The sequence below is a fragment of the Hylobates moloch genome, unplaced genomic scaffold, assembly GCF_009828535.3.
Source record: "Hylobates moloch isolate HMO894 unplaced genomic scaffold, HMol_V3 SCAFFOLD_8, whole genome shotgun sequence".
NCBI classification, from domain to species: Eukaryota; Metazoa; Chordata; class Mammalia; order Primates; family Hylobatidae; genus Hylobates; species Hylobates moloch.
The window spans coordinates 27,916,011-27,939,698 of record NW_026652283.1 but is presented as its reverse complement, the minus strand read 5'-3'; the positions used below and the strand labels follow the sequence as shown (position 1 = coordinate 27,939,698).

At 37.8% G+C, this 23,688-nt stretch overlaps 1 protein-coding gene across 4 annotated transcripts in view; it reads right to left on the bottom strand.

Moving 5' to 3' along the window:
- FAR2 (fatty acyl-CoA reductase 2) overlaps positions 1 to 23,688 on the bottom strand; it is a 211,062-nt gene that overhangs the window by 24,244 nt on the left and 163,130 nt on the right. For all 4 annotated transcript variants that reach the window (XM_058441962.1, XM_032159929.2, XM_058441960.1 and 1 more), the window contains exons 5-10: positions 14,078 to 14,255; positions 12,723 to 12,767; positions 10,816 to 10,934; positions 10,014 to 10,081; positions 4,941 to 5,112; positions 37 to 166 (exon numbers count right to left, since the gene is read on the bottom strand). In XM_058441962.1, coding sequence (XP_058297945.1) covers positions 37 to 166; positions 4,941 to 5,112; positions 10,014 to 10,081; positions 10,816 to 10,934; positions 12,723 to 12,767; positions 14,078 to 14,255 — 712 coding nt within the window. The remainder of the gene's footprint in view (positions 1 to 36; positions 167 to 4,940; positions 5,113 to 10,013; positions 10,082 to 10,815; positions 10,935 to 12,722; positions 12,768 to 14,077; positions 14,256 to 23,688) is intronic.

Below are 23,688 nucleotides of genomic sequence, written 5' to 3'. Positions count from 1 at the left end.
GCATGTTCCTGTTGCTTAAGTCAGTGCTATACTTACTCTCTGGTCTTCAGGACTCAGCTCAGACATTAGCATTTCTGTATTGTATGTGCTCCATTCCCAACTCCGGTTGATGAAATACTCCAACATGGAAACAGTTCTTAAAAGCCGATTCATGAGCTTTGTCATCCTGAGATAACCATCAGATAGGAGTAAATATCAGTGCACCACTTCCCTGTCACTCTACAGGGATGTATGATAAATTATTTTTAAGAAAATACAAAAATTATCCTTGTCTGTCTCCCATTCCTCATTAATTAATTCTTTTTTCTCCTTCCACATTAACTCTCTATTCATTCAACAGAAAAAGAAAAGAGCTGGATCTAAAGGAGCTTGTTCTATTAGGCATTTAATACCACACTCCTTTTCTAACACCTGTTTCTCAAGAATAGCAAACCTGTTTTAAAAGTGAGCGAGCTATTCAGCCTGAATGACATACTGTTCATTTTTTGAATTCTGATGTAGACAATTAGAAAACTTTCTCATCTTTCTTTTTGAGACAGGGTCTTACTCTGTCACCCAGGCTGGAGCGCAGTGGGGCCCAGCTAATTTTTTGTATATTTTGTAGATAGGGTTTTGCCATGTTGCCCAGGCTAGTCTTGAACTCCTGGGCTCAAGGGAGCCAGCTGCCTTGGCCTCCCAAAGTGTTGGGATTACAGGCATGAGCCACTGCACCTGGCCTTATTTCTCATTTTTATTGTACTTTCTTGTATTTTAAGAAATTGATGGGATCTGAGGTCTTAGTATATAACTTTTGGGTAGAAGTGTTGACTATATTCATGTTTGGTGAATCAAAAGCAGTTGTCAATCATAGTGGAGATTTGAAAAAAAAAAAACTTCTTGTTGATAACCTATTCTGTGTTAGGCACAGTCCCAATACTTTTACAAAGTATTCTCTCTGCTAATTTTGATATCATCTTTGTTAGGAAAGTCTGCAGTTTTACAAATGAGTAACATGAGCTTAAGATAAAGTGTCAAAGTCAAATTCCAACCCAGTTTTAACTGACCTCAAAAAACCTGCGCTGTGTAATGTCACTACCCTGTGTCCCATTACACAAGATGAACCACGCTGTCCAATCTTGTGGTCAGGACTTACTTGGACCAGATCTTCTTTGTGCACCTCCCAACTTTATAACAATTTACAAAAAACTTTCATATACAATCTTACTTGATCCTAACAATATGGCTGTGAGATAGTCAGGATTTATATTATGTATCTCCATTTTACAGAGAGATTATGCTCAAGGTCCCATACCTAATCCCCAACCTAGGTCTTTTAGCTACAAGTCACTTTTGGCCTATAAAGCACTTGGTTTTTAGTTAACCCAGTCTTGGCAGTAGTGATTACTGTAGTTGGCTCAGTAATTATGACGCTATTGTGGGGATTTGGTCTTACTTCTGGTCAAAGTTAATGCCCATGTACCTAATCACTCATGAGGTATTTCTCTTACTGCATCATAGGAGATTTCTTAGGCATGAGGTAGACATCATTGTGCCTGATATAAGCACCATAATAGGGTTCCACTTTACTGTTATGTAAATCTTTAGCCATTCTCCAACTCTGATGCAATTGATGTGATTTCAATACATTTAATTGTTAAAAATAATGGTTGGATATGATATCATTGGATGTACAGAACTATATCAACCTAATGATATGTTTTAGAAAAAATACTTGTATTACTCCCAGATAGAGAAGGTCTTTATTGTTTGTCTGAAACAGGGTCTCGTTTTATTGCCCAGGCTGGAGTGCAGTGGCTCAATCATGACTCACTGCAGCCTTGACCTCCTGGGTTCAAGCAGTCTTCTGCCTCAGACTCCTGAGTAGCTGGGACTACAGGCACGTGCCACCATGCCTGGACAATGTTTTTAATTTTTATTTTTGTAGTGATGGGGTCTCACTATGTTGCCTAGTCTGGTCTTGAAGTCCTGGGCTTAAGTGATACTCCTTCCTCAGCCTCCAAAATTGCTGGGGTTACAGGTGTGAGCCACCACACCCAGCCAAGAAGGTCTTCTTAATACCCAAAATGCAAAAGCTAAAGGAAAACGATTCATTTTACCGCATAAAAATTTAAAACATCTTTAGTATTAATAGGGATTGTTATATTCTAAGCACTCATATTAAACTATATAAAATAAATAAGTTATGATTACTATGCCCATTTTACATAAGAGGAAGTTAGGACTTAGAGAGATGAAGTAATTTAGGGCTCTAATGGCTAAATTGGTGAAGCCAGGATTTAAATCCTATAAGCCTGACTCCAAACTCCATGTTCCTAAGCCCTGCATTATTTGTATCTTCACTCATGTTACAAAAAGCTTTATAGTCAAAGCTAAAAAAGAAACAGACCTGGAGAAAATATATGAAATATGTATTCACACACACATGTTCCCATACATTAATAAGGACAACCCAATAGGAAAATAGGGAGCAGAAGCAGGCAACACACAGAGGGGAAAACTTAAATGTCCAATAAACGAATGAAAGTCCAGCCCCTCCAGCAATCAGGAATGCAAATCAAAAAAACAAAAAGATGTCATTCCTTATGAGTTTGACAATTGAGAAGTTGATTTTTACAAAATATTCTTACCCTCATTAAGAGGGTAAGACATACTGTTTTATACCCCTCGGCCGGACGTGGTGGCTCATGCCTGTAATCCCAGCACCTGGGAGGCCGAGGCGGGTGGATTGCTTGAGGTCAGGAGTTCAAGACCAGCCTGGCCAAGACGATGAACCCCCATCTCTGCTAAAAATACAAAAATTAGCCAGGCACGGTGGCGGGCACCTGTAATCCCAGCTACTCGAGAGGCTGAGGCAGGAGAATCACTTGAACCCAGGAGGCAGAGGTTGCAGTGAGCCGAGATCTCGCCACTGCACTCTAGCCTGGGTGACAGAGCAAGACTCCATCTCAAAAAAAAAGAAAAAGAAAAAAAAAGACTGTTTTGTACCCCTCATACACTGTTGTGGTAGTGCCAATTGACAGTCTCTTCCTTTAGGGAGGGTCACCTGGCACTAGTCACAAAATCTACATACTCTTCAATCCAGCAGTCTCCCTCCTCAGGATCCTCTCCTGACACAGGCACATTCTACAAAGAGGCATGCACACTGATATTCATTGCCCTATTGTTTGCAGTAGGAAAAAAAGACAACACTGGGCAGAATTACTTAGATTTTCATGGAAAGTTAGTGGAAAAAGTTGTAAAATACGTACAATTGATGTATATACACACATACTCCCCTGCTGCAAAGCAAACTATATATGTCCATATATGGATGTAAAAGCATAGAAGGGTATACACAAGCACACCTGGAGAAGGAAAGGGTCTAGAAGGATTTCAGCTTTTTCTGCCATAAAGATTATTGCTAAAATACATACCACACAACAAACCAACCCATTTCCCACAAATATTACTGTTTGACCTCTCACAAGATTCATATAGATTTTTATTGTGTCTCTTCCTTCTGTGTTTCTCTTTTTTCCTAACTAAACTTTGTTCTTTATGCAGGCCCTCTTCCAATCCTGACATATTTAAAAACCTTTAGCATTTCTGCCTACAATATTTGGGTTTTCTTCTTTTCCTGTCTTTATTTAATAAGCCCCATACAAATATTTTCTCATTAATCACAATGTTTCCTTTTCACCTTGCTCAAGAACTGAGTTATGAGCTCCAAATGAGGTCTCTGAAAATTTAGATAAACTCTACATTGGCTAAGTTTTAGTCATTTGCACGGCTAATAAAGATGACAATTAAACGCTGAAGAAGACTTCCTCCCTTACAAAGGGGCTGGCTAGCACAGAAGGCAATACTGTTCATACTTCTGATTCTTGATCACAAGAATTGCCTTAGGCAATTATAATAATGACTCCTCTGACACATATTATTCGAGCGAGACAGATAAAGGCGTATGTCCTATGTCACACAGCTAGGTGGTGACAGCTGCCTTAGCATCAGCACACTGTGTTCCCTCTAATTTCTTCACTCATCTCTAGGTGGCAGTAAATCTGGTTCCGAATACTGACTTTGAGACTCAGCTTTCTCCACATCCTTCCTGTCACTTCCTTTGAGACTAATTCAGATTCTTTCCTTAGCTTCTATTTCCCCATTTGTAAAATTGGGATGATGAGGATATCTTCCTTGGGTAGCTGTGACAGTGAAAATGGGATCATCATGCATCAGCCTTAGCCCCACGAGTGCCACAGTAAACTCTAAGTAAGTGAGGTTGTCATCATTATTGTATATTTAAGATTATCTACCTATTCAGAAAACCCTAGTGACAGAGTCTCAGTTGCGTTTCTTTTTGCATGAATGATTACTTGCTGAATTCATCAAGCTCTTTAACATTTACCTTCCTTTATTGTGCTGGAACATTTTTAATGTCTTTTGTGGCTTCTCACTATGACTGCTTTGTTCAAAACTTATACAGGTCGAGTATTCTTTATGTGAAATGCTTGGGCCAGAAGTGTTTTGGGTTTTGATTTTTTCAGATTTTGGAATATTTGCATATATGTAATGAGATATCTTGGGGCTGGGACCCATGCCTAAACACAAAATTCATTTGTTTCATACACACTTAGCCATATACACAGAGCCTGAAGGTAATCTTATATAATATTTTAAATAATTTTATGCATGAAACAGTTTTGAATGTCTTTTGACTGTGACCCATCACATGAGGTAAGGTATGTGGAATTTTCCACTTGTGGCATCATGTCAGCACTCAAAACATTTTGGATTTTGGAGAATTTCAGATTTCGGATTTTCAGATTAGGTGTGTTCAATCTGTATATATGGGTAAGATTCAGTTGTCTCCTTTAATCCTCAGCTGAAGGAAGCACTAAAGATTTTGGGGCCTTAATCTCCCATGCAGTTACACTGTCAAAGCCATTGACTCAGCTTCTCACCTGGGCTTCCTTCCAGTGAGTCGCAGATAGCAGTCATAGATAATGGCAGGGGCCCGGTGGCTGACCGCATTCCAGTACTGGGATGTGAAGTTGTTGGTGGTAAAATTAGCATTTGGCCTCCTGAAAGGTCTCTCAAATGGGATTTTTTCAAAGGTTGCCATGACTTGGACTCCTGGGGAAAAAAGAAAGTAAGTGCTAGAGGAGAAAAGGAGAATATAAGTCCATCATAGTGGAAAGCATTTGTAATGGGTCAAAACAATAAAGACAAAGAATTTGCTGTGTAGAGTCGAGAATCAATTTCTGAGAACAATATAAAGACTTTTGTGCTGGGCAGATGGTTATCTGCAAACTGAAACAGTGTGAATGGGTTAATAATTGGATTATTTAGTTGAAACATTTACTGTAAAACAAATTATTGGGGAAACACTTGTCAATACAAGGAGGGTACTGTTCAGAAAAACATGAATCTGCATTTAATTCTAAGGTTATCTAGTCTATTCTGAAAGCCCCAAGACAGAGGCTAGAGACCTTATTTCCCTGGCTGGACCATTACTTTCAGAACCATTTAGAAAGTTTGTTAACATTTTATTTGAATCTTTATTAAAGGTGTAAGTAAAAGATTCTAAAGACTCTCAAGGCAAGATTTCTTTGTGTTAGTTTACTTCAAATACTTCTCTGGGAATATGTTAGACTCAATTGTCCACTCTGGTATCCAGAGTTTTATTCATAATAGTATTTTTCTTTTTATATTATTACTTAGATTAAGCTTAAGAACTTTTTATGTACATTTGTGAATTCAGTAGTTGTTTGCAAAAGATATTCATTTGAATTCAATTTTATTTAATGTATGTAGGTTTTTTTTCAAAGCATATGCCTAAGCTCATTATTCAATTATGATGATATCAGTTATTATGGTAATATGATTATTGCCGTCCTTAAAAAAATACCAGCTAAAATCTATCTGAAAATATAAATCCTATACAAAGAAGAGTCTCAAGAATCACCTGGTTCATAGGCATTTATTAAAACATTTGTGGCATTATTAAAACATTTGGTTCTGTGCATAACCAAAAGTTATGCACAGATTGATAGCATAAGAAATTCTGATCTCATCACTGACATTCTGATATATATATCCATATACCTGTTCAACATTTCCATCTGGATGTGTAATAGACATTCACATTTAACAGCTCTAAAATTGACCTCCTGATACTCCCACTACCAACCACCCCCTTCCCAATACATACACAAACTTGCTTCTTCACTAGTCGTCTTTTACCTCTAACCAAATGGTAACTCAATTTTTTTAGTAGTTCAGTCAAAAACTTTGGGGTCATCCTTGATTCTTCTCTTTAACAACCCCCACACAATTCAACAAAATCTATCAGCTCTCTGTTTGAAAAATACCCAGAATCATAATTTCCACCTGCTGTGTCTCTGATCCAAACCACTACTGTAGCCTGGAATGTTGCAGTACTGTCCTAAATGGTCTCTGCCACTACCCTTGTACTCCTACAGTCTGACCTCCACGTGGCAGCCAGAGTGATTCTTGTAAAATGTAACTCCGAATATATTACAGATACTTCTCCATTCAGAGCCCTTCAGTGGAATCTCATCTCATTTGGAGGCAAAGCCATGGTCTGGAAGGCTTTGCACTCTCTGCATCCTCACTCTCTCTGCCCACCACTCTGACTTTATCTCCTACCATTCTCCCCCTCAGTGCTTCTGCTGCAGCCATACTGGCCTCCTTGCTGTCCTTGAATATGATTAAAGAGCTGTAGCACTTATTGTTTCTTCAACTTGGAATATTTCCTCCACATGTCCCTCTGATTTGCCACCTCACTTCTTTCAGGTCTCTGCTAAGATGACACCTTATCAGGGAGACTTTCCTTGGCCATTACATATAAAACAGCAGCCTTCCCACATCACTATTTACTTCTTTAGTCTGTTTTATTTTTTTTTTTGCAGTCTCTCAACCATATCTGATGTATATTTTTCTTTTCTAAGATTTAAGTACCATAACAAAATTTTGTCTGTTCTGTTTCAACCTATGTACTACCTTGAAAGTGGCTGGCAGGTATTCGGTACCCAATAAATATTTTTTGACTAAATGAATGAATAAATATCTCAGCAACATACAATTACTTTCCATTTCCTAAATCCATACCAATCCTTCTTTTAGTCATTACAAATACATTTATTTAGCATTTAACACTTGCTAGGCATTGTGGTAGATGCTGAGGTAAAAAAATAATAATAATACATATGATATATTCCCTGTCTGTCTTTAAGGAATTGGCAATCTGGTGGGAGATGTGGACAGTTTATGATTACAGTATTTTGCCTGAGTATTCTGCTAGAGATCACTACAATATACTCTGGAGGAAGACAAAAGAAGCTCTAGCTCTGTCTGGGTGCCAGGAAGGGGAGGGGTGAGGCTGGGTTAGGAAAGGCTTTCTGAGAAAGCTGTCCAAATGGTAATAGCAAGCATTTACTGAAATGTTCACCGTTCTAATCACTGTGCTAAGCACTTTATCTCATTAAATCCTCCCAAGAGCTCCCTGGAATAGAATAATTATTATTCTCATTGACAGATTAAAAAGAAAAAAGATCTACAGGGAGAAACTGAGTGACTTTTTCAAGTTGATACAATTAGTAAGTAGTGGAGTCTACTAAATGGTAGGACCCATACCAGCATATAACATCTATGTGGGCATGGATTTCTGTTTAGTGATGTATCCATAGCCCAAGAATAATGCCTACTTAATGAATACAGGAGTGAATGAATGAGCTAAGATTTGAATCCAAGTCTATTAGATCTTAAAGCCCAAGACTTTTAACCATTAGGCTATTGTCTTTCTGATCTGAAGGACAAGTAGAAACTCATGCACATGTAGAAAGTTTAATTTGGCAATTGAAAACTGAACTTCTACATCCTCACAGGTCAAAGAAGAATTTAAATGAATAATGCTTAATGCTTAGAGAGTAATGATAACATAAACATCATACAACTAAATGTGTGGGATACAGCCAAAGTGGCATTTGAGCGAAATATAAAGCCATAAATGCATGTATTAGAAAAGCCGAATATTCGTGAGCTATATTTCTAAGTTAAAGAGAAGAAAGAAATAATCAAACAGGAGGAAGGGGAAAATAGAGATAAGGCAGTAGAAAACGAAGCAACATAATAAAGAATCAATAAAGCCAGAAGTTGTTTCTTTGAAAAAAAGAAATAATAAACCCTATGTAGAAGACACACAAATATGAATTAAAAGAGAAATATAATTACAGATACAGTTTTTAGGCCAAAAAATTGATATAACATGAAAAATTTTATGTGAATACATTTTAAAACAAATTATTAGAAAAAGAGACAAATATAATTTACTAAAACTGATTCCAGTAGAAACTGAAAGCCTGCAAAATTCTTTAACTATTGAAGCAACACAGAATCCTCTCACAACAAAATTACAAATCCAGATAATTTATAGGTAATTTTACCAAGTTTCCAAGGAATAGATCGCTCTAATATTACACAAACACTTTCAGAGAATAGAGAACAACAAGGGAACTATTAGCAAACTGAATTAAACAGAATATAAAAAAGATAACATGCTATGACCAACTTGGGTTTATCCTAAAAATGGCAGGATAGTTTAAAATTTGAAGAGTCTCAAGAATCACCGGTTCATAGGCATTTATTAAAACACATGTGGCATTATTAAAACATTTGGTTCTGTGCATAACCAAAAGTTATGCACAGGTTGATAGCATAAGAGATTCTGATATCCTATGTTCACTGACCCAGCTGTCTATCACTCCTTGTAATGTCACCTGAGGCTATGTATGTTCAACCTCCTACGGCATGGCTACTGCTCCTAGTAGGAAGCATTTTGACCCTGATAGGAAACACAAACAAATTTAATTTGAATGCAACATCAAATTAATTAGTAATAGCTTCCAGAAATGCTGTATTAGATGGGAATCTAGAACAGAGCCTTGGCACAGGGAGAAACAATGTTGTATCAGGCAACAATGTTTGCTATAGGTGTAAGAGGAGTAGAGAAAAATGCCTGCATGCCAGGTATTTTTCATTCTTGGAAAAGCATTTTTCAATTCAAAGCCTATTATAAAATGAGCCACAGTGTCTAGCTGCCCCGCAATAGAACTCTCAGTGCGGCACCATGGCTTACCACTGGAATGTGTAGAGGTAGTGTTACGTATGTAACAGGGAAAGAAAGTGTGCATTAGTAGGTAGTAAGAAATCCTACAGAATAGCCAAACTCCTTACTTTAACTTTCTACCATCATTAGATGTTTAAGTTGTACTCAACTCTATTTCCATGGTTTTATACATTGAACAGATCCAATCCTTTACATTCAGACAAATCAATCATTTGTATAGTACAGGGTTTCTCTGTTTCACCAAGCATCAAGAATCATCTAGATGCTTATTAAAAATATAGTTTCCTCAGCACCGCCCAAGACCTTGGTCCCAGGGTTCAAGGACTCTGGGTGTTGTTTTTATTTCTCCCATAGTGATTCCTATTCACTTTTACAAATCGCTAGTGGAGTGGTTATTGCACACCTGAGAGGCAAGCTGCATAAATTAATGATCAGTATGATGGACTCAATAACAAAGGATTAATATCACCTAACTTCTCTAAATCTCATTGGTCATTGATGACATCGCATTCTCAGTGACATATCAAGAAGGGAAGGGGTGTGTGTAGGAGCCACTGCTCCAACAGGGAGGAGTATTTCAGTATTTTATCACTGACATTCTTTATAACTGCCAACTTTTGCTTTGTTTCATCATTTTTAAAATCGCTATAGCCAATGGACCCCTTACTGCTTACAATCATGTACATATTGCCACTGACTCCTTTCTTTGGTAACCACAGTACATTCTAGTTAACTATCACACATTTACAATTTCTCATTATTTTGTGTCTTTACTTACTTTTTGTCTTTCTCCCCATATAAGCTCTAAGCTCCATGACACACTTTGTCAATTTTTTCTCTGTGCCAGACACTAGTAATTATAGAGTTACATAGCTAAAGTACTTACCCATTTTGTGCCAATTGCAGGGATTGAGGTTACCAGATGTACTGTGGTAGACTAATGTTGACTTAGGTCTGTAAAATGAAATAAAAATTAGATAAGTACAACAAAATGGAAAACTAATGAAAGAAAAATAAGGAAAAATAATATTTAGACAGAGTGGTTTCAGTAATTCATCTGATTAAGGCAACCTATGAAAGGCTTCCATCGTTCATTCTTTCTCGGGGTTAATAAGCAAAATGGAAGAAGACTAGGAAAAACGTGTGTGTGTGTGTGTGTGTGTGTGTGAAAGAGATGTTAAATAGGACTGACATATTATGGAGCACATATGTGTGAGTTCACATAAGAAAAATTTAATTTACTAACAAACCCAAATATATGAACAACCTATTTTATTTCCTTTGTACCAGGAAGCTTCCGCACACATCGTGACTGAACTTTTGGCATTTACCAGAGTTCAATTAAAAAAAATATTCTGTCATTTCATCAGCTTCTATCTCCTTTGCCCCAAAAGAGAAAGCTGAATTTTAGACTACTGACTAGAAAGAAAAGCCTTTTGGTTATCAAGAATTTTATGGTTAAGTGATTTAAAGGTTTTATTACTTTATGAGTAGCCAAGTACTAAACTGTATTTATAAAACAACTCAACGCATATATGATGGCATATTAGGAACTCTATAAAATATTGAAATACACACTTTCACACATTTGGGGTCCTGTACAATGAAATGCCTATATTTGGAAAATGGGCCTAATATATTCACTCTGCCCCCATGAAGTCTTTGAAAGCCCACTTGAGCATCCACACCTGTGAACTGCAGTGTACCATCCTACAGCTAGCATGAGATTGATGACTGTATCAACTGGAATTAGGTCTGCCACAGCCATTGGAGTAGCTTTTATGGCCCGAAGAAACCCTTTCCCAGTCTGCGTAGGAAAAAGAACATAAAACGTTAAACCGAGTCTTAAATAATAGCTGGGGCTAAAGTATGTATCATCAAACTTACTATACTAGTGCAGTAAGTAAAAACAGCTAACATGGATCCACTGCTTACCAGGTTCTTATGCTAAGTCTGACTTCCTCAGCCTATCCTACCTTCCCAGCCAAGTGCATCTCCAGCATTTCCATGAACTACTAGTGTTCCTCACGTTCCTTTAGGGAATAAAATTCCTCAAATTTGTGAGAGGTTAATAAACTCAACAAACACCAAGAATAAACTTCTAGATCTTAAAAATTAATTCATAAGACATGTTAAGAATTAAGGTTATACAAATTTCCCATTAATTTTCCCATTAATATTTGTTTACCATTTCCTTGATGATTTTGTTTTCTGCTAGGGTTTATTAACTTACAAGCAACAGTAGGCACTAAAAGTTTAAGAAATATTTATTTGAGAAACATTAATTGGTGAAATTCCACCATTAATAAAACAAAACTTTTTTTTGGCTTGGAAAAATTGCCTTATTATTTACTTTTTATTCAGTATCTTAGTTCACCTCACAGATCACTGATGTTATATAGATGCAAGAATTAGGAATTATTCATGTTAATAATTTGTTGAGTTTATGAAATTGATTCTTTGTGCTTTGCATGTTTCCAACATTGATTTGCAACAATTAGCACTTTCTTATGTTACTCAGTTCTGTTTTCTTATAACTAGCTCCACTTCTTTTGGACATAAGAAACCAATTTAAAACATTTTAGAAAATGTAAATGAATATGCAGCTTTTCATATAATGAAACCCGTTTTGGGATCATGTTAAAATAATGATGTTCTAAGTCACTAAACGTTCACCCCAACTGAACTTTTGTAGAAGAAAGAGTTGAAGGCAGGTGGGAAACAGAAAGAAAGGGGCTGCTAGAAAAATCAGAAATCGGAAGGAAGATGTTTGTCACTGTTATAATTCACTGTCTGATATTTGTATTGCAATTCATGTTGAACCTAGTTCTGGGAGGAACAGAGACAGAGTCTGAAGCACAGTCTAAATCCCTAATAAAATTTAAACTCATTTAGATCACTAATTTCCTATTCATTATACGGAAGAGTGAAGTGGGGTTTAGACCCGAAATGCTTCAGTGTGAGCTGTGAAGCCCCACAGCTTGGCTGGATCAATCTGGACTTCGGGCAGATGCACACTAAGGGCTGCTTACCTAGAGGAGCCACGTTTCTCCTGGTAAGAGATTATTGAAAAGGTGTTGCCTATATTCATGGATTTTTGTATTTGAAAAATTTGCTCCAATTGGTAGTTCTCTTTCTTGTATTCATTAAGAATTATTGATGTATATCTCTTTTCTATACATGCACATAAACTCTTACATGTGTTTTATAATCAAGAATTTAATAATCTTTGAAGATATTTTTACTGCATCCTCAATTCACTGCACTAATTCATGAGATTATAAACTGCAAAAAGGAGGAAATACCCCCATCTTGTGGTAACTAAAGAAAAATCCTTGATGCTCAATGACTTCAAAAATAAAACTCCTAAATAGTAACTGATAGCACATTACCTCTGTTTTTCTGATAATAAATTCTCAAAGAATAATTTCATCCTGCCTCTATATTACAATCAGAACAATTAAAATAATATGCCTCAGTTATTAGTAAAGTAACATTTATGTTTTTGGATCAATGAAGCTAAGCCAGCACTAAGAATTTTGTTACTATTCCTCTACTACATTTCAGGGAGTTATTTCTTCATCGTTATACATACCGCAATAATGAGTCCATTAGGTCCATTTATATTATCAACCCAACCCTAAAAGAAAGAAGATTTCTGTTGGTTACACATTTCAGAAGATTGTTTTATCTTGGAACATCTGCAGTCTAATCTTAATAAATTTCAAACAAGAGCACTGAGATCCCAGCCAATAGAACTATCTAATTCAGTATTATTAAGATCTCAAAAGATAATGGCAAAGCATTGGCCATTTTCTGTACTTTGAGTGTGCAAAAATTAGAATTTTGCCAGGATTGTTTTTCTTAGCAGGAGTCATGAATGGTTTTGTGGTGTTTTATGACTTCTTATGGACTAAATTGGACCTTGTCCTTATATCATGATCTGCTAAGCAATTCACCAACCATACTTCTCCACATTAGTCCTGATTTCAGCCTCCTTAGGAGAACGTTGAAAACATGATTTGTGTTAATGGCCCATTTCTTAACATTTTTACCAGCTATAGAGTCCATGCCAGATATATATACATATATGTGCGTGTGTGTGTGTCTGTGTGTGTATTGACTTGCTTAAAGATGTTATGGAGATTATGTTTAAGAGCAGCTAGAGGGAAATGTGTTTTTAAGTTTGTTTCTTAAGACCTAAGCCATTCAGCTGACCTTATTATGTCTCTTTACGTTACAGTATAAAAGTCAAATGTGTGTGTATAACGGGAGAGGAGAGAGAAGAGAGGAGAAGATGGATTAATATTGAGCCTTTTAGTAGGGACCACTCCTCATACATTGTCTCATCAAATCAACTCTCCAAAGTAGTATCTGTCCTGTTTTATGGAAGGGACAACTCAAAAATGTTACATTACCAGTAAGTAGTGGAGCTGGAATTTATCTACCCCAAAGCTTCACAGACTTGCTTTGAAGAAGATGGTGTAATTCAAAGTACTTTCAAAAGGTCATGGCAGTATACTGAGGTTTAAAAAAAAATTAGTATTCCTAAACTGAGATCCTTCTGTGAGCTTTGAAACTCTTGTTTACCCTGGCAGTTGGAATACTACCAATTTGGCCATCAAGGACATTCTGGTATGCTTAAACTATAGTAGGAAAGCCAAGATATGAAACCATCACCCATGGGAATTTTGAGACTAGAGTAATTAGAAGCTAATTTAAGCTCTCCATCCAACTCTAGGACAGTCAAGATAACTGCCAGAGGAGCCACATGCTGGGTAAATCTTGAACCCAAAGTGGAATTTTGCCCTAGTATAATGGGTTCATATTCTATTGGCTGTACTTAGCTATAAATCCTGAGGAGGAGAAGAAGAAAGACATCAGAAAGTAATTGGGCTAGAAGAACCTTAGTTTGGAAGCAAAACACAGAATCCAGGTGAGTGGGCTTACTGGGAAAGGCTCCTGCCAAGTTGCTCCCACAATGGAGGGCCTTATGATGGCAATGTTCAGGTTCCTGCTCTCTTGCTGCACCACCATTTCTCCCAAGGCCTTGGTGTAGGTGTAAATATTGGGCCAATCTCTGATCAGTTTGGGTGTAATCTCGTCAATAATAGCATCGTCTAACCACCTAAAAGGTAGAGTAAAGAGAATTCTAGTAACATATGTTAGACAATAAACCAAAAGGAAAATGGGAGACACAAACAAAACTTCCACCTTTTAGCCTCAGTTCTGGAATTCAGAACAGTCACATGATACCAAGTTTGAGTGTGTACCTGTTCAACGCATGCATGAGCTTTTTGCTCTCCACTACTAAGCCCAATCTTATCCTATGCCCTCCCATCCAAACAGATAGGTAGGTAGGTAGGTAGGTAGGTAGGTAGGCAGGTAGGCAGGCAGGCAGGCAGGCAGGTAGGTAGGTAGATAGACCAATAGAATCAATAGCAATACTACTTTATTATGAATGATAGTATAGCGCTATTAGTACTACTTTATTAGTACTACTTTAGCACTACTGCTACTTTATCAGTACTGATTACTACTTTATTGTAGTAGTACTAAATTAGAGCTTTAGTAGTACTATATTAGAGGTTGTTATTACTTTACCTCCTCTCTAGCAAGCTCATAAGTACATTCATTGAACACATATTTGAGTCCCAGTCATTCTCCCAGTAGTGTGCTGCATGCTGTGTTCAGGGAGTTAGAGGCTGTCATCCAAGGTGCTTCAGTGGCAGCCCTACTCAGTGTTGTCCGATAAAAATCCAGTACAGTAATCCTGAAGCCTTTAGCTTTAAATTTTAAAAATTCCACTCAATGCAAATCAAATCAAAGCGACTACTTTTGGCACTTACAATCTGTTTTAGCAAACCTATGTAATGCATTTTGAAGGTCTGTTTAGAGTCTATGCTAATAACTTGAAAATTATCTCCAGAGATTTCCAGTGAATTCTGAAGTCTGTCAAGTGGGGTGATTATAGTGCTCTGAAATAGCTTCAAAATCACGATTATTGACCATCCTACTTATAAGATAACATGTATCATGAATAACCAAGTTACCATAGCATCAGCCTAATCTTTCTTACAAATATGTCAGAACCACTTGATAACCCCAAAGTCTATCTACACCTCTCTAAGAAAGCAACAAAAGTATTGTCAATTATATATGTAACATTCTTCTAACTGACAGATCTATGTGGTTAAATCATTGATATAACATAGCTTTTTAAAAATTAAGCTGCCAAAATATGCTAGTGTGATTTTTCTAATCAATGTGGTATATTTATTTCTATTTTATAGAACAGAAGAGAACTATCCTATTTTGATTGTAGAAAATATTCACTGTTACCACTCTGCTGACATGACAAATTTTTGAGCAGCTAAGATGTGCATGATGTTAAGACTTATTCAGGATCACAACTTTCAATTTTAATGCCTCATTTGATCCTGAGGTAGAACATGGGCATTGACTATAATGTTTCCATTTTTCTTGCTTTGCTTCTATTAGTGCTGAGTGTGTTCTGGATACTCAAATGTCTTTTCATTTAAATTGAACAGAGAAAGATTGAGGGCTTCTAGAATTAAAAACAACTTCAAATACATAGAAATATCTAGGATATTTTAATTATATGGTCACCTGGGGGCTGGGAAAGAATATAGGATGATGCAGACACCTCTCCATCTTAACAATAATCCTACCACTATCTCATTTCATTTGTGGGTCAACAGTGGATTGACTGACCTGAGACCATTTTCTCTCACCTGCAAAAATAGTTTATGAAAACCAGGTCTTGAGGGAATAGAGCTTAATTTCAATAAAGCTGTAAAAAAAAAAAAAAAAAAAAAACCTAGAAAACATCAGAGCCCAATAATGTGCAGGCATTGTATGTCACATGGCTAGTACCAGTTGCTGTCATTAATGTTGGGGTACATGGAAAGGATAATACTTAGGGGGATAGGGGCCTTATAAAGCTTGGTGAGTTTGCTTGTTTTAGAAAATTTTGGTTTTGTAGATTTCTGACAGCATGCACGCAAGAAATTTTAATATTCTATAGATGACTTGCCTCTGCTACTCTCAGCTACACCTGTATTCCACTGTTTTATCTTCTCATTCCAGTTGTACTTGTGAAAATGGCAATAATTATACTCATTATAAATTCTCATAAGAGTAAACAGGAATATAAATTATTTCATTCCAACTGTACTTGTGAAAATGGCAATAATTATACTCATTCTAAATTATCATGAGAGTAAACAGGAATATTCACAACTGCATTTAAGCTCTTTGATAAAACAAAATGAGCCAATAAACCTAAGGCATTGTTATTTTTTAATAAAACAACCAGTGAGCATACATCTTTGTAGGTAATAGTTAGTTTTAAAGTGTCATTTCTGGCCAAGTGCGGTGACTCAAACCTGTAATCCCAGCACTTTGAGAGGCTGAGGAAGGAGGATCGTTTGAGTCCAGGAGTTTGAGACAAGCCTAGGCAACATAATAACACCCTGCCTCTACAAAAAAAGTTTTAAAAAATTAATGGGGCATGGTGGTGTGCACCTGCAGTTCCACCTACTCAGGAGGCTGAGGCAGGAAGATTGCTTGAGCTTGGGAGTTGGAGGCTCCAATGAGCCATAATTGTGCCACCATACTCCAGCCTGGGTGACAGACCCTGTCTCAAAATAAATAAGTAAATAAATAAATAAAACAAATAAAAATAAAATATCATTTATAATACAGCCAAACAGACCATCTGAAGCTCATCCAGCCACTTCCTAGGTTCAGAGGAGATTAGTATAATAAACATGCACATCCACTGGTTGGGCCAAGCCATTCTTAGGACTTAAACACTCAATTCAGGGTTGCTGCTATTGTTTGTTCTCAATTTGTTTTTAAAACAGTAAATAAGCTAGCATAGATAAAAAACACTATATAAACCAACATACATGTCTGAAATTAATCTAAATGTCCTCCAGTATACTCAAGAAGATGTTTTAAACCCATGGGTCTCAAATTCTAAACTTGAATTGCTTCAGAGGCATAAAGTCATTGAAAATTTCAGAAAGCAGTATGTATATGTCTATGTGTGTTCACATGTACACACATACACAATTTCCTCTAAAGATTATCAGTTTTGGTTTCAAACTTATTGAATCAACATGATTATATCATTAATAGTTTATTTATGTATTTACTGAATGAAATACCAAGAGGCATATGTATTTCCCCTCCCCTGATCCCCTCAATTTTCTTATGCAACAAGTGGGCAAGCCTAGTAGTTTATCAGGAAATCTGTTAGAGTAAGTAGTGGACACACTGTCTTATGATAATGTTTGCTCTCTCTTTCTCCGGGCTAGATTACGTCATTCTCTTGATTGTTGTAGTTATCAAGTTGTATTTGCTTATGTGTCTGTCTCCCTACTGGAAAGACAGTGAGTCCAGAAGATCAGGGATTATGATTTTTATCACTGTGTCTAATCACCTTTCTGCCCCCAGGAGCCAGCTGCCTTATTCAGTAAATGGATGTTCTTCCACATGATAATCTTGATTGACCAATTTCTGTACTATATAAGGTTTTGGGAAGCAGAGATGGACAATGATGAGAGAAAGTGGATGAACTCAAAAGAAGACGAGGTTGTAGGGAGAATGTGGGAAAGGAAGGAAGGGGTTATTTTTGTAGAGCAGGAAGCAAAATTGGAAGTAAAAAGTGTCCAGTGGCAATGGTGAAAAGTGTTGACCAACCTCGGTTTGGTGAAGGTGGCTTCAAGGTCAACTTAAACTTTCCAGTGGGAAGCAGGTATTTCTGAGCCTAATGCTTATGGAGAATTGGCCTCTGTATTTCCCTCAAGACTTTTACGGAACACCTAGCCAGGCTCAAACATGAGCCAGATGCTGAATGCCCTGCCAATGGCCTGCCATTTGAAAATTACTCAGTTTGATTAAGAAACAATTTAATCTTATTCTGGTTTGTGATTTAAAGCCTGCTAATATCAAAGTACACAGAATTCTCATTTTTATTTAGCTACTTAGATGTCATTTTGAAGCTGTGCCATCCTGAAATTAAAAGGACAAGTGCTAGAATCAGCTTTCACCATTCCCCTAGAAGAGGTCAGCTTTTTTTAGTGCTAACAATGTGTTCTATAGCACGAAGGCAAAAAAAGACTACTTTCCAACATCTGACCTCCTTTCTTATCTCCCAGAGGGCTGTGATAAGGGCCACTGCTGCTGGCTGTGGGGGCCTCCATTCCCCTGCCCCTCATGCCTGCACCCTCAGTGCACACGCCACCTTTCCTTTTTCACATGGCAGATTAGCTGTGTCTTCTGGTGACTGTGTAGCCTCAGAAGCATGGTTTTTAGTAGGTACAGATCTACTAGGAACTTTCCATTAAAGCTTCGAAGAACTGAAAGACAACAGGAGGCAAGGAGAGCAGCAGAAAGAGAGCATAGAGATAAAGAAGATAAATGATCCTCATTTCAAATGAAGACTGCTCAGTGAAAAACCTCCTTAAGGCACTCTTTCCCAAACTTGCCTGCTCATAAATATGAATTACACAGGGCTCCTGGGAAAAATCCAGATTCCTGGGTGCCATTTTAGAATCACTAAATACATCTGCAGAGTTAAGAGTCTGATAATCTGTATTTTCAACATGCCCTGGAAATTCCAACAACAGTCAGGCAAATCAGGGAATCACTAATTTATTTAAAAGAAGTCCACTCCATAAACTTAAGTCATTGAGATCTGAATATATCAGGATTAGCTCTCAAAAACGCATTGCTTGTTGGAGTAAATTTTCAACAGAATTGAATTTTAAAAGAATTAAATCCCTGGTACTAGAAATGCAAAACATGACAAGTATGCATGTTCTAATCTGGAGTTAATTTGATAGGTGCAACCCCATATGCAAAGCAGTAGCCATGTCCTATTGTTTTTTTTCTTTCCCAAAACATGGAGATGTTTTTTATATCTGTTGCCTCACTCTCGTTCTAGTCTTCCATACCACTCCTCTCTAGTAGTGGGTCTTGCTTCCTCTGTCTACTCCCTATGCTAATCCACTGCCTCCCCCGACCCCTGGCTATATTAATATTCCTGAAGCCCACTTTCATCAGTATTTCTCCATGATGAAGACAAATGAGCAAACAACCCAAAATTACACACAAAAATGCATGCGCACACATGGCCCTCCTTCAATGGATCTCCACTGCCTAGAGAATTGAATACAATTCCTCTGCATGGTATGCAAAATCTCCACAGTATGGCCCCGCCTCCCTCTCCAGCTTGATCTCTGCTTCCCTACACGTAACACATATGCTGCCAAGATGGACTGCGGGCTGTGTCCCAAACACGCCTGGGTTTCCCAGCTCCAGCTGCCCTGCCAGGCACGTGTGCACATCTCACCTATCCACACTCTATCCACTCTTCCAAGTCTTCTCATATGCCTCCCTCCACTCCACCAGACTTAATATGACCCGTTTCCCCACCACCACACGTGTATAATTAATTCCGCCCTGTTCTATTTGTCTTGGATGTGAGGTCTTTGGAACACAGTCTATATCTTAAGAAAGCACTTTTTTTTTGAGACGGAGTCTCGCTCTGTCGCCCAGGCTGGAGTGCAGTGGCGCAATCTCGGCTCACGTCAAGCTCCACCTCCCAGGTTCACGCCATTCTCCTGCCTCAGCCTCTCGGAGTAGCTGGGACTACAGGCGCCCGCCACTACGCCCGGCTAATTTTTTTGTATTTTTAGTAGAGACGGGGTTTCACCGTGGTCTCGATCTCCTGACCTCGTGATCCGCCCGCCTCGGCCTCCCAAAGTGCTGGGATTACAGGCTTGAGCCACTGCACACGGCCAGAAAGCACCTTTTAATCTCTACCACTGCTAAGTACGTGAGTAGACTGGAAAGACCATGGGCTTCAGAATCAAGTGGCCATGGATAAAAATTGTGTCTGAGAGACTTTCAAGGAGTTCCTTAGCCATTCTGAGCTTTTCGCTCCGTGATTAGTACAGCAGTGATAATAATATCAACCGTACAGTATTACGTTATGGAATTAAAGATGTCTGTGAAAGTGTCTTGCTCACAGTAATTGCTCAATAATGATTCATGTCCTCCCTTCCCTTCTTAATTCAGATTTATTTACATATGTTCAATAGAGCAATAAATATTTGTGATTCCATTTTTCTAGTACCTGCTTCTAGTTATATCATGTTTTTATACAGGCACAAAAGCCCTTCTACACTGGTTTCCCTAAGAGGAGTTACCTTGACCTAAAAAATAAGGAAAGCACCAACCATAAAACCCTGCCTTTCTTGGTCACTTCTGTGCATTTTAAAAAATAAACATTCTACATAAGCTGTTATTCTGGAAAACTGGAATTTCACTGCAATCCCTGATCCATTTATGCACATAGATTTCCAAAGTCAAATATACCAACTCGGCAGAAGCTGGTAATATGAAAGTAGAGCTGAGTCAGAATGGGAACCGGTGGCTGGGATGAGGGGCAGAAGACAACTACAGATATAAGAGCCAGGAAAATGAGTTGCTTAACACTGATTAATGGCCATGCTTGTCATACTCATTAAAAGCATTAACTCCTGATTTAAGTTATTTTTAAAGTATATTTATGCTAATGTGCTAAAGTTTTTGTACTAACGAAATCAAATTTCATCTTTCTGGAATATTTCAGAACCAAGGTAATGCTAAAAGTTTTTAGATAGGGGCTAAAGAAAGGGAGCTCAGGCCTGACAGTCTCAGGATACAAGATGGATAGAAAATGGGGGGAGCGGAACAAGCAGAGACTTCAGGCCTGCAAAGGTTGGAACCAGGATGTAAGCATGCGGTTCGAGTTCACAGCCCCATTATTAACAACACTGAGCAGCACCACTGCTGCCGGAGCAATCAGGAAAGGTCTGGGCCAAAAATGCATATCCTTTATTTCCCAGAACTGGAATTCCCATTCAACTGATTTTCTGGAAAAATAAAGTTTCATTTTACATCGTCATGGTGATTTTCTTGAGAATATAATGCCAAGAGTACAGCTTCAAGATCATCTTGTTGTCTAACTCCTGGTTCCTTATAAATAAATAAATAAATAAATAAATAAATAAATAATAAATAAATAAGAACTGCCGAACTACTAAGAGCAATGGCAGCTTCTAGACCCCTTGAAGTAACTGTTAACAACAACAACAACAACTTTCCCCCAGGCATTTCTCTGTGAACAACAACAACAACAACTTTCCCCCAGGCATTTCTCTGTGAACAACAACAATAACAACAACTTTCCCCCAGGCATTTCTCTGTTGCACTGAAAGAAAGAAAAACTCCCAAGGGAAATAGAAACCTAAAAACCTTGGAAAATAATTCCATTTTAACACAGACCAATTACTAAATAGAGAATTACTCAAAGAAACAAAGTATTTTCCTAAAACAAAGAAACTAAACCTGGATTTAGGTGAATTGATATTTATCCAGAATGATTTGTAATGTCGTTATTCTAAAACTTCCAAAAATTCCATCTGGTATAGGAGTCATTGAAATAGTTGTAGATCATGGTGTAGTTGGTGAGGGGTTGCTGGGTTTTATTTGAAGTGCTATTCAAAAGTTAACATATAGGTTTCATTCAAAGTTTAAGAAGAAAAAAATGAACAACCAGAAAAAAGGGTAAGATGTGGGGATATGGATAGATATTTTATACATAAGACTTCTGCATCCCAAAATATCAGCTTGTAACAGAATTCTGTCATCTGTTCTTGCTTCAGTCAAAACAAACAAACAAAAACAGTCAAAACAGTATGAACAATAATCATCTATGCCACCAAAAGCTTTTCCTTCATTCAGCGAGCATTGAGTCCCTAGCTGGAGATGCAAAGAGGAGCAAGAAATATTCTCTTCCATTGAGAAGCTCATTGTCTAATGTAGAATGTAGATAAGCAACCAGACATTCAGAATGACCTGTGTTATGAGCAATAATACAGCTGAACACTGGGTTCTATGGGGGCACTTGGGAAGGGTGCCTAAGCCAGAGAGCTTCGCTGGGGAGCTTTGATGTCTGAGTAAGAATTAACCAGTGAAGCAGAAGGAGAAATAAGCTCTAGGAACAAACAGAGAGTTTCGAGTACAAAGGCAGGCAGAGTATGAGGAGGGAAGGCTTTACTTCTTTGTGACTGCAGCATGAAAGTAAGGGGAGGACTGAGAGAGATGAGGCTGGATAGGTGGTCCTGGATGTCCTAATTAATTTTGAATTAGCAAATAATAAATATGACTTTTCTCTATTTTTTTAAAAAACTTAGTTCCTTAATTGCACCCAAAATTTATCTGTTGAGATAAAATAATTTGATTCCTAGTTCTAATTAGTTGCTTAAATAATTGTTATCCTTGGAGAGCAGTAAATGACAGATGGAGGTTAAAAATTTTGTACAAACGTCAGTTGCAGTTTGTTCATAAATCATGTAGCAATTACCTGCCTTGTCTGGTTGACATATACTTGAGGGAGGATGGAAAGTGCTGAATGCCTGAAGATAAATCAACTCTTCCTCTGGGAGGTGAGTTTATTCTTCTTTGAAACCTAGGGGTATTTAGTGTCTGGACATAGTTTGGGAGGAAGTGGTATGGAGTACCTAGAGAAGCCCTTCACTATGGGTGAACTCTTCTTTTCTTTTTTTTTTTTTTTTTTGTTGAGACAAAGTTTTGCTCTTGTTGCCCAGGCTGAGGTGCAATGGTGCACTCTCAGCTCACTGCAACCTCCACCTCCTGGATTCAAGCAATTCTACTGCCTCAGCCTCCCAAGTAGCTTAGATTACAGGCATGTGCCACCATACCTAGCTAATTTTTTGTATTTAGTAGAGACAGGGTTTCACCATGTTGGTCAGGCTGGTCTCGAACTCCTGACCTCGGGTGACCCACCCGCCTCGGCCTCCCGAAGTGCTGGGATTACAGGCATAAGCCAACACACCTGGCCTCTTACTTCTTTTCTCTGATGAACTCTCAGGCTCTTTTGCTACCTCAAATTGCACTATGACCTGTCAGGTGTTAGAGAGATCAGCAGTGGAGAAAGTCCCAGGAAACAGTCTGGAATCAAAAGGGGTCTGCCCCCTCTCCTGGACATATCAAATATGAAAGCATCACATTTACCAAGAGACAACACCATAAGAGGGTAACTGACAGAAACCAATTCCATCCTGAAAATGCTCTGAGGCTTTAAACATACCTTATTGTCTAGACTTTGGGCCTCAGAATACACCTACTTTTTCTCCTGCTATCCTGATGAACTCGGCACTCTAAAATTTTTCTCTGTACCAATTTAGCAAACCTCCATTTATTAGCAACGTTAACCTCCAGATCCTTTAAATGACTTTCCTTCTTCTTTGTTCTGGATATTTTTACATGACAGACAAAAATATCTATTCTCAGAGCTGGAGGAGATAAAAATGTTTGCCCTGAAGGGAATGAACTCTTGATTTAGCTGAAACTTTTTGAAGAGTATATATTAAATATAAATACAGTATTATATAAAATTATGTCACAAATTCATTGTGAAATAGTCCATTTTTCTGCTGTAATACTTTTTATGTAGAGTT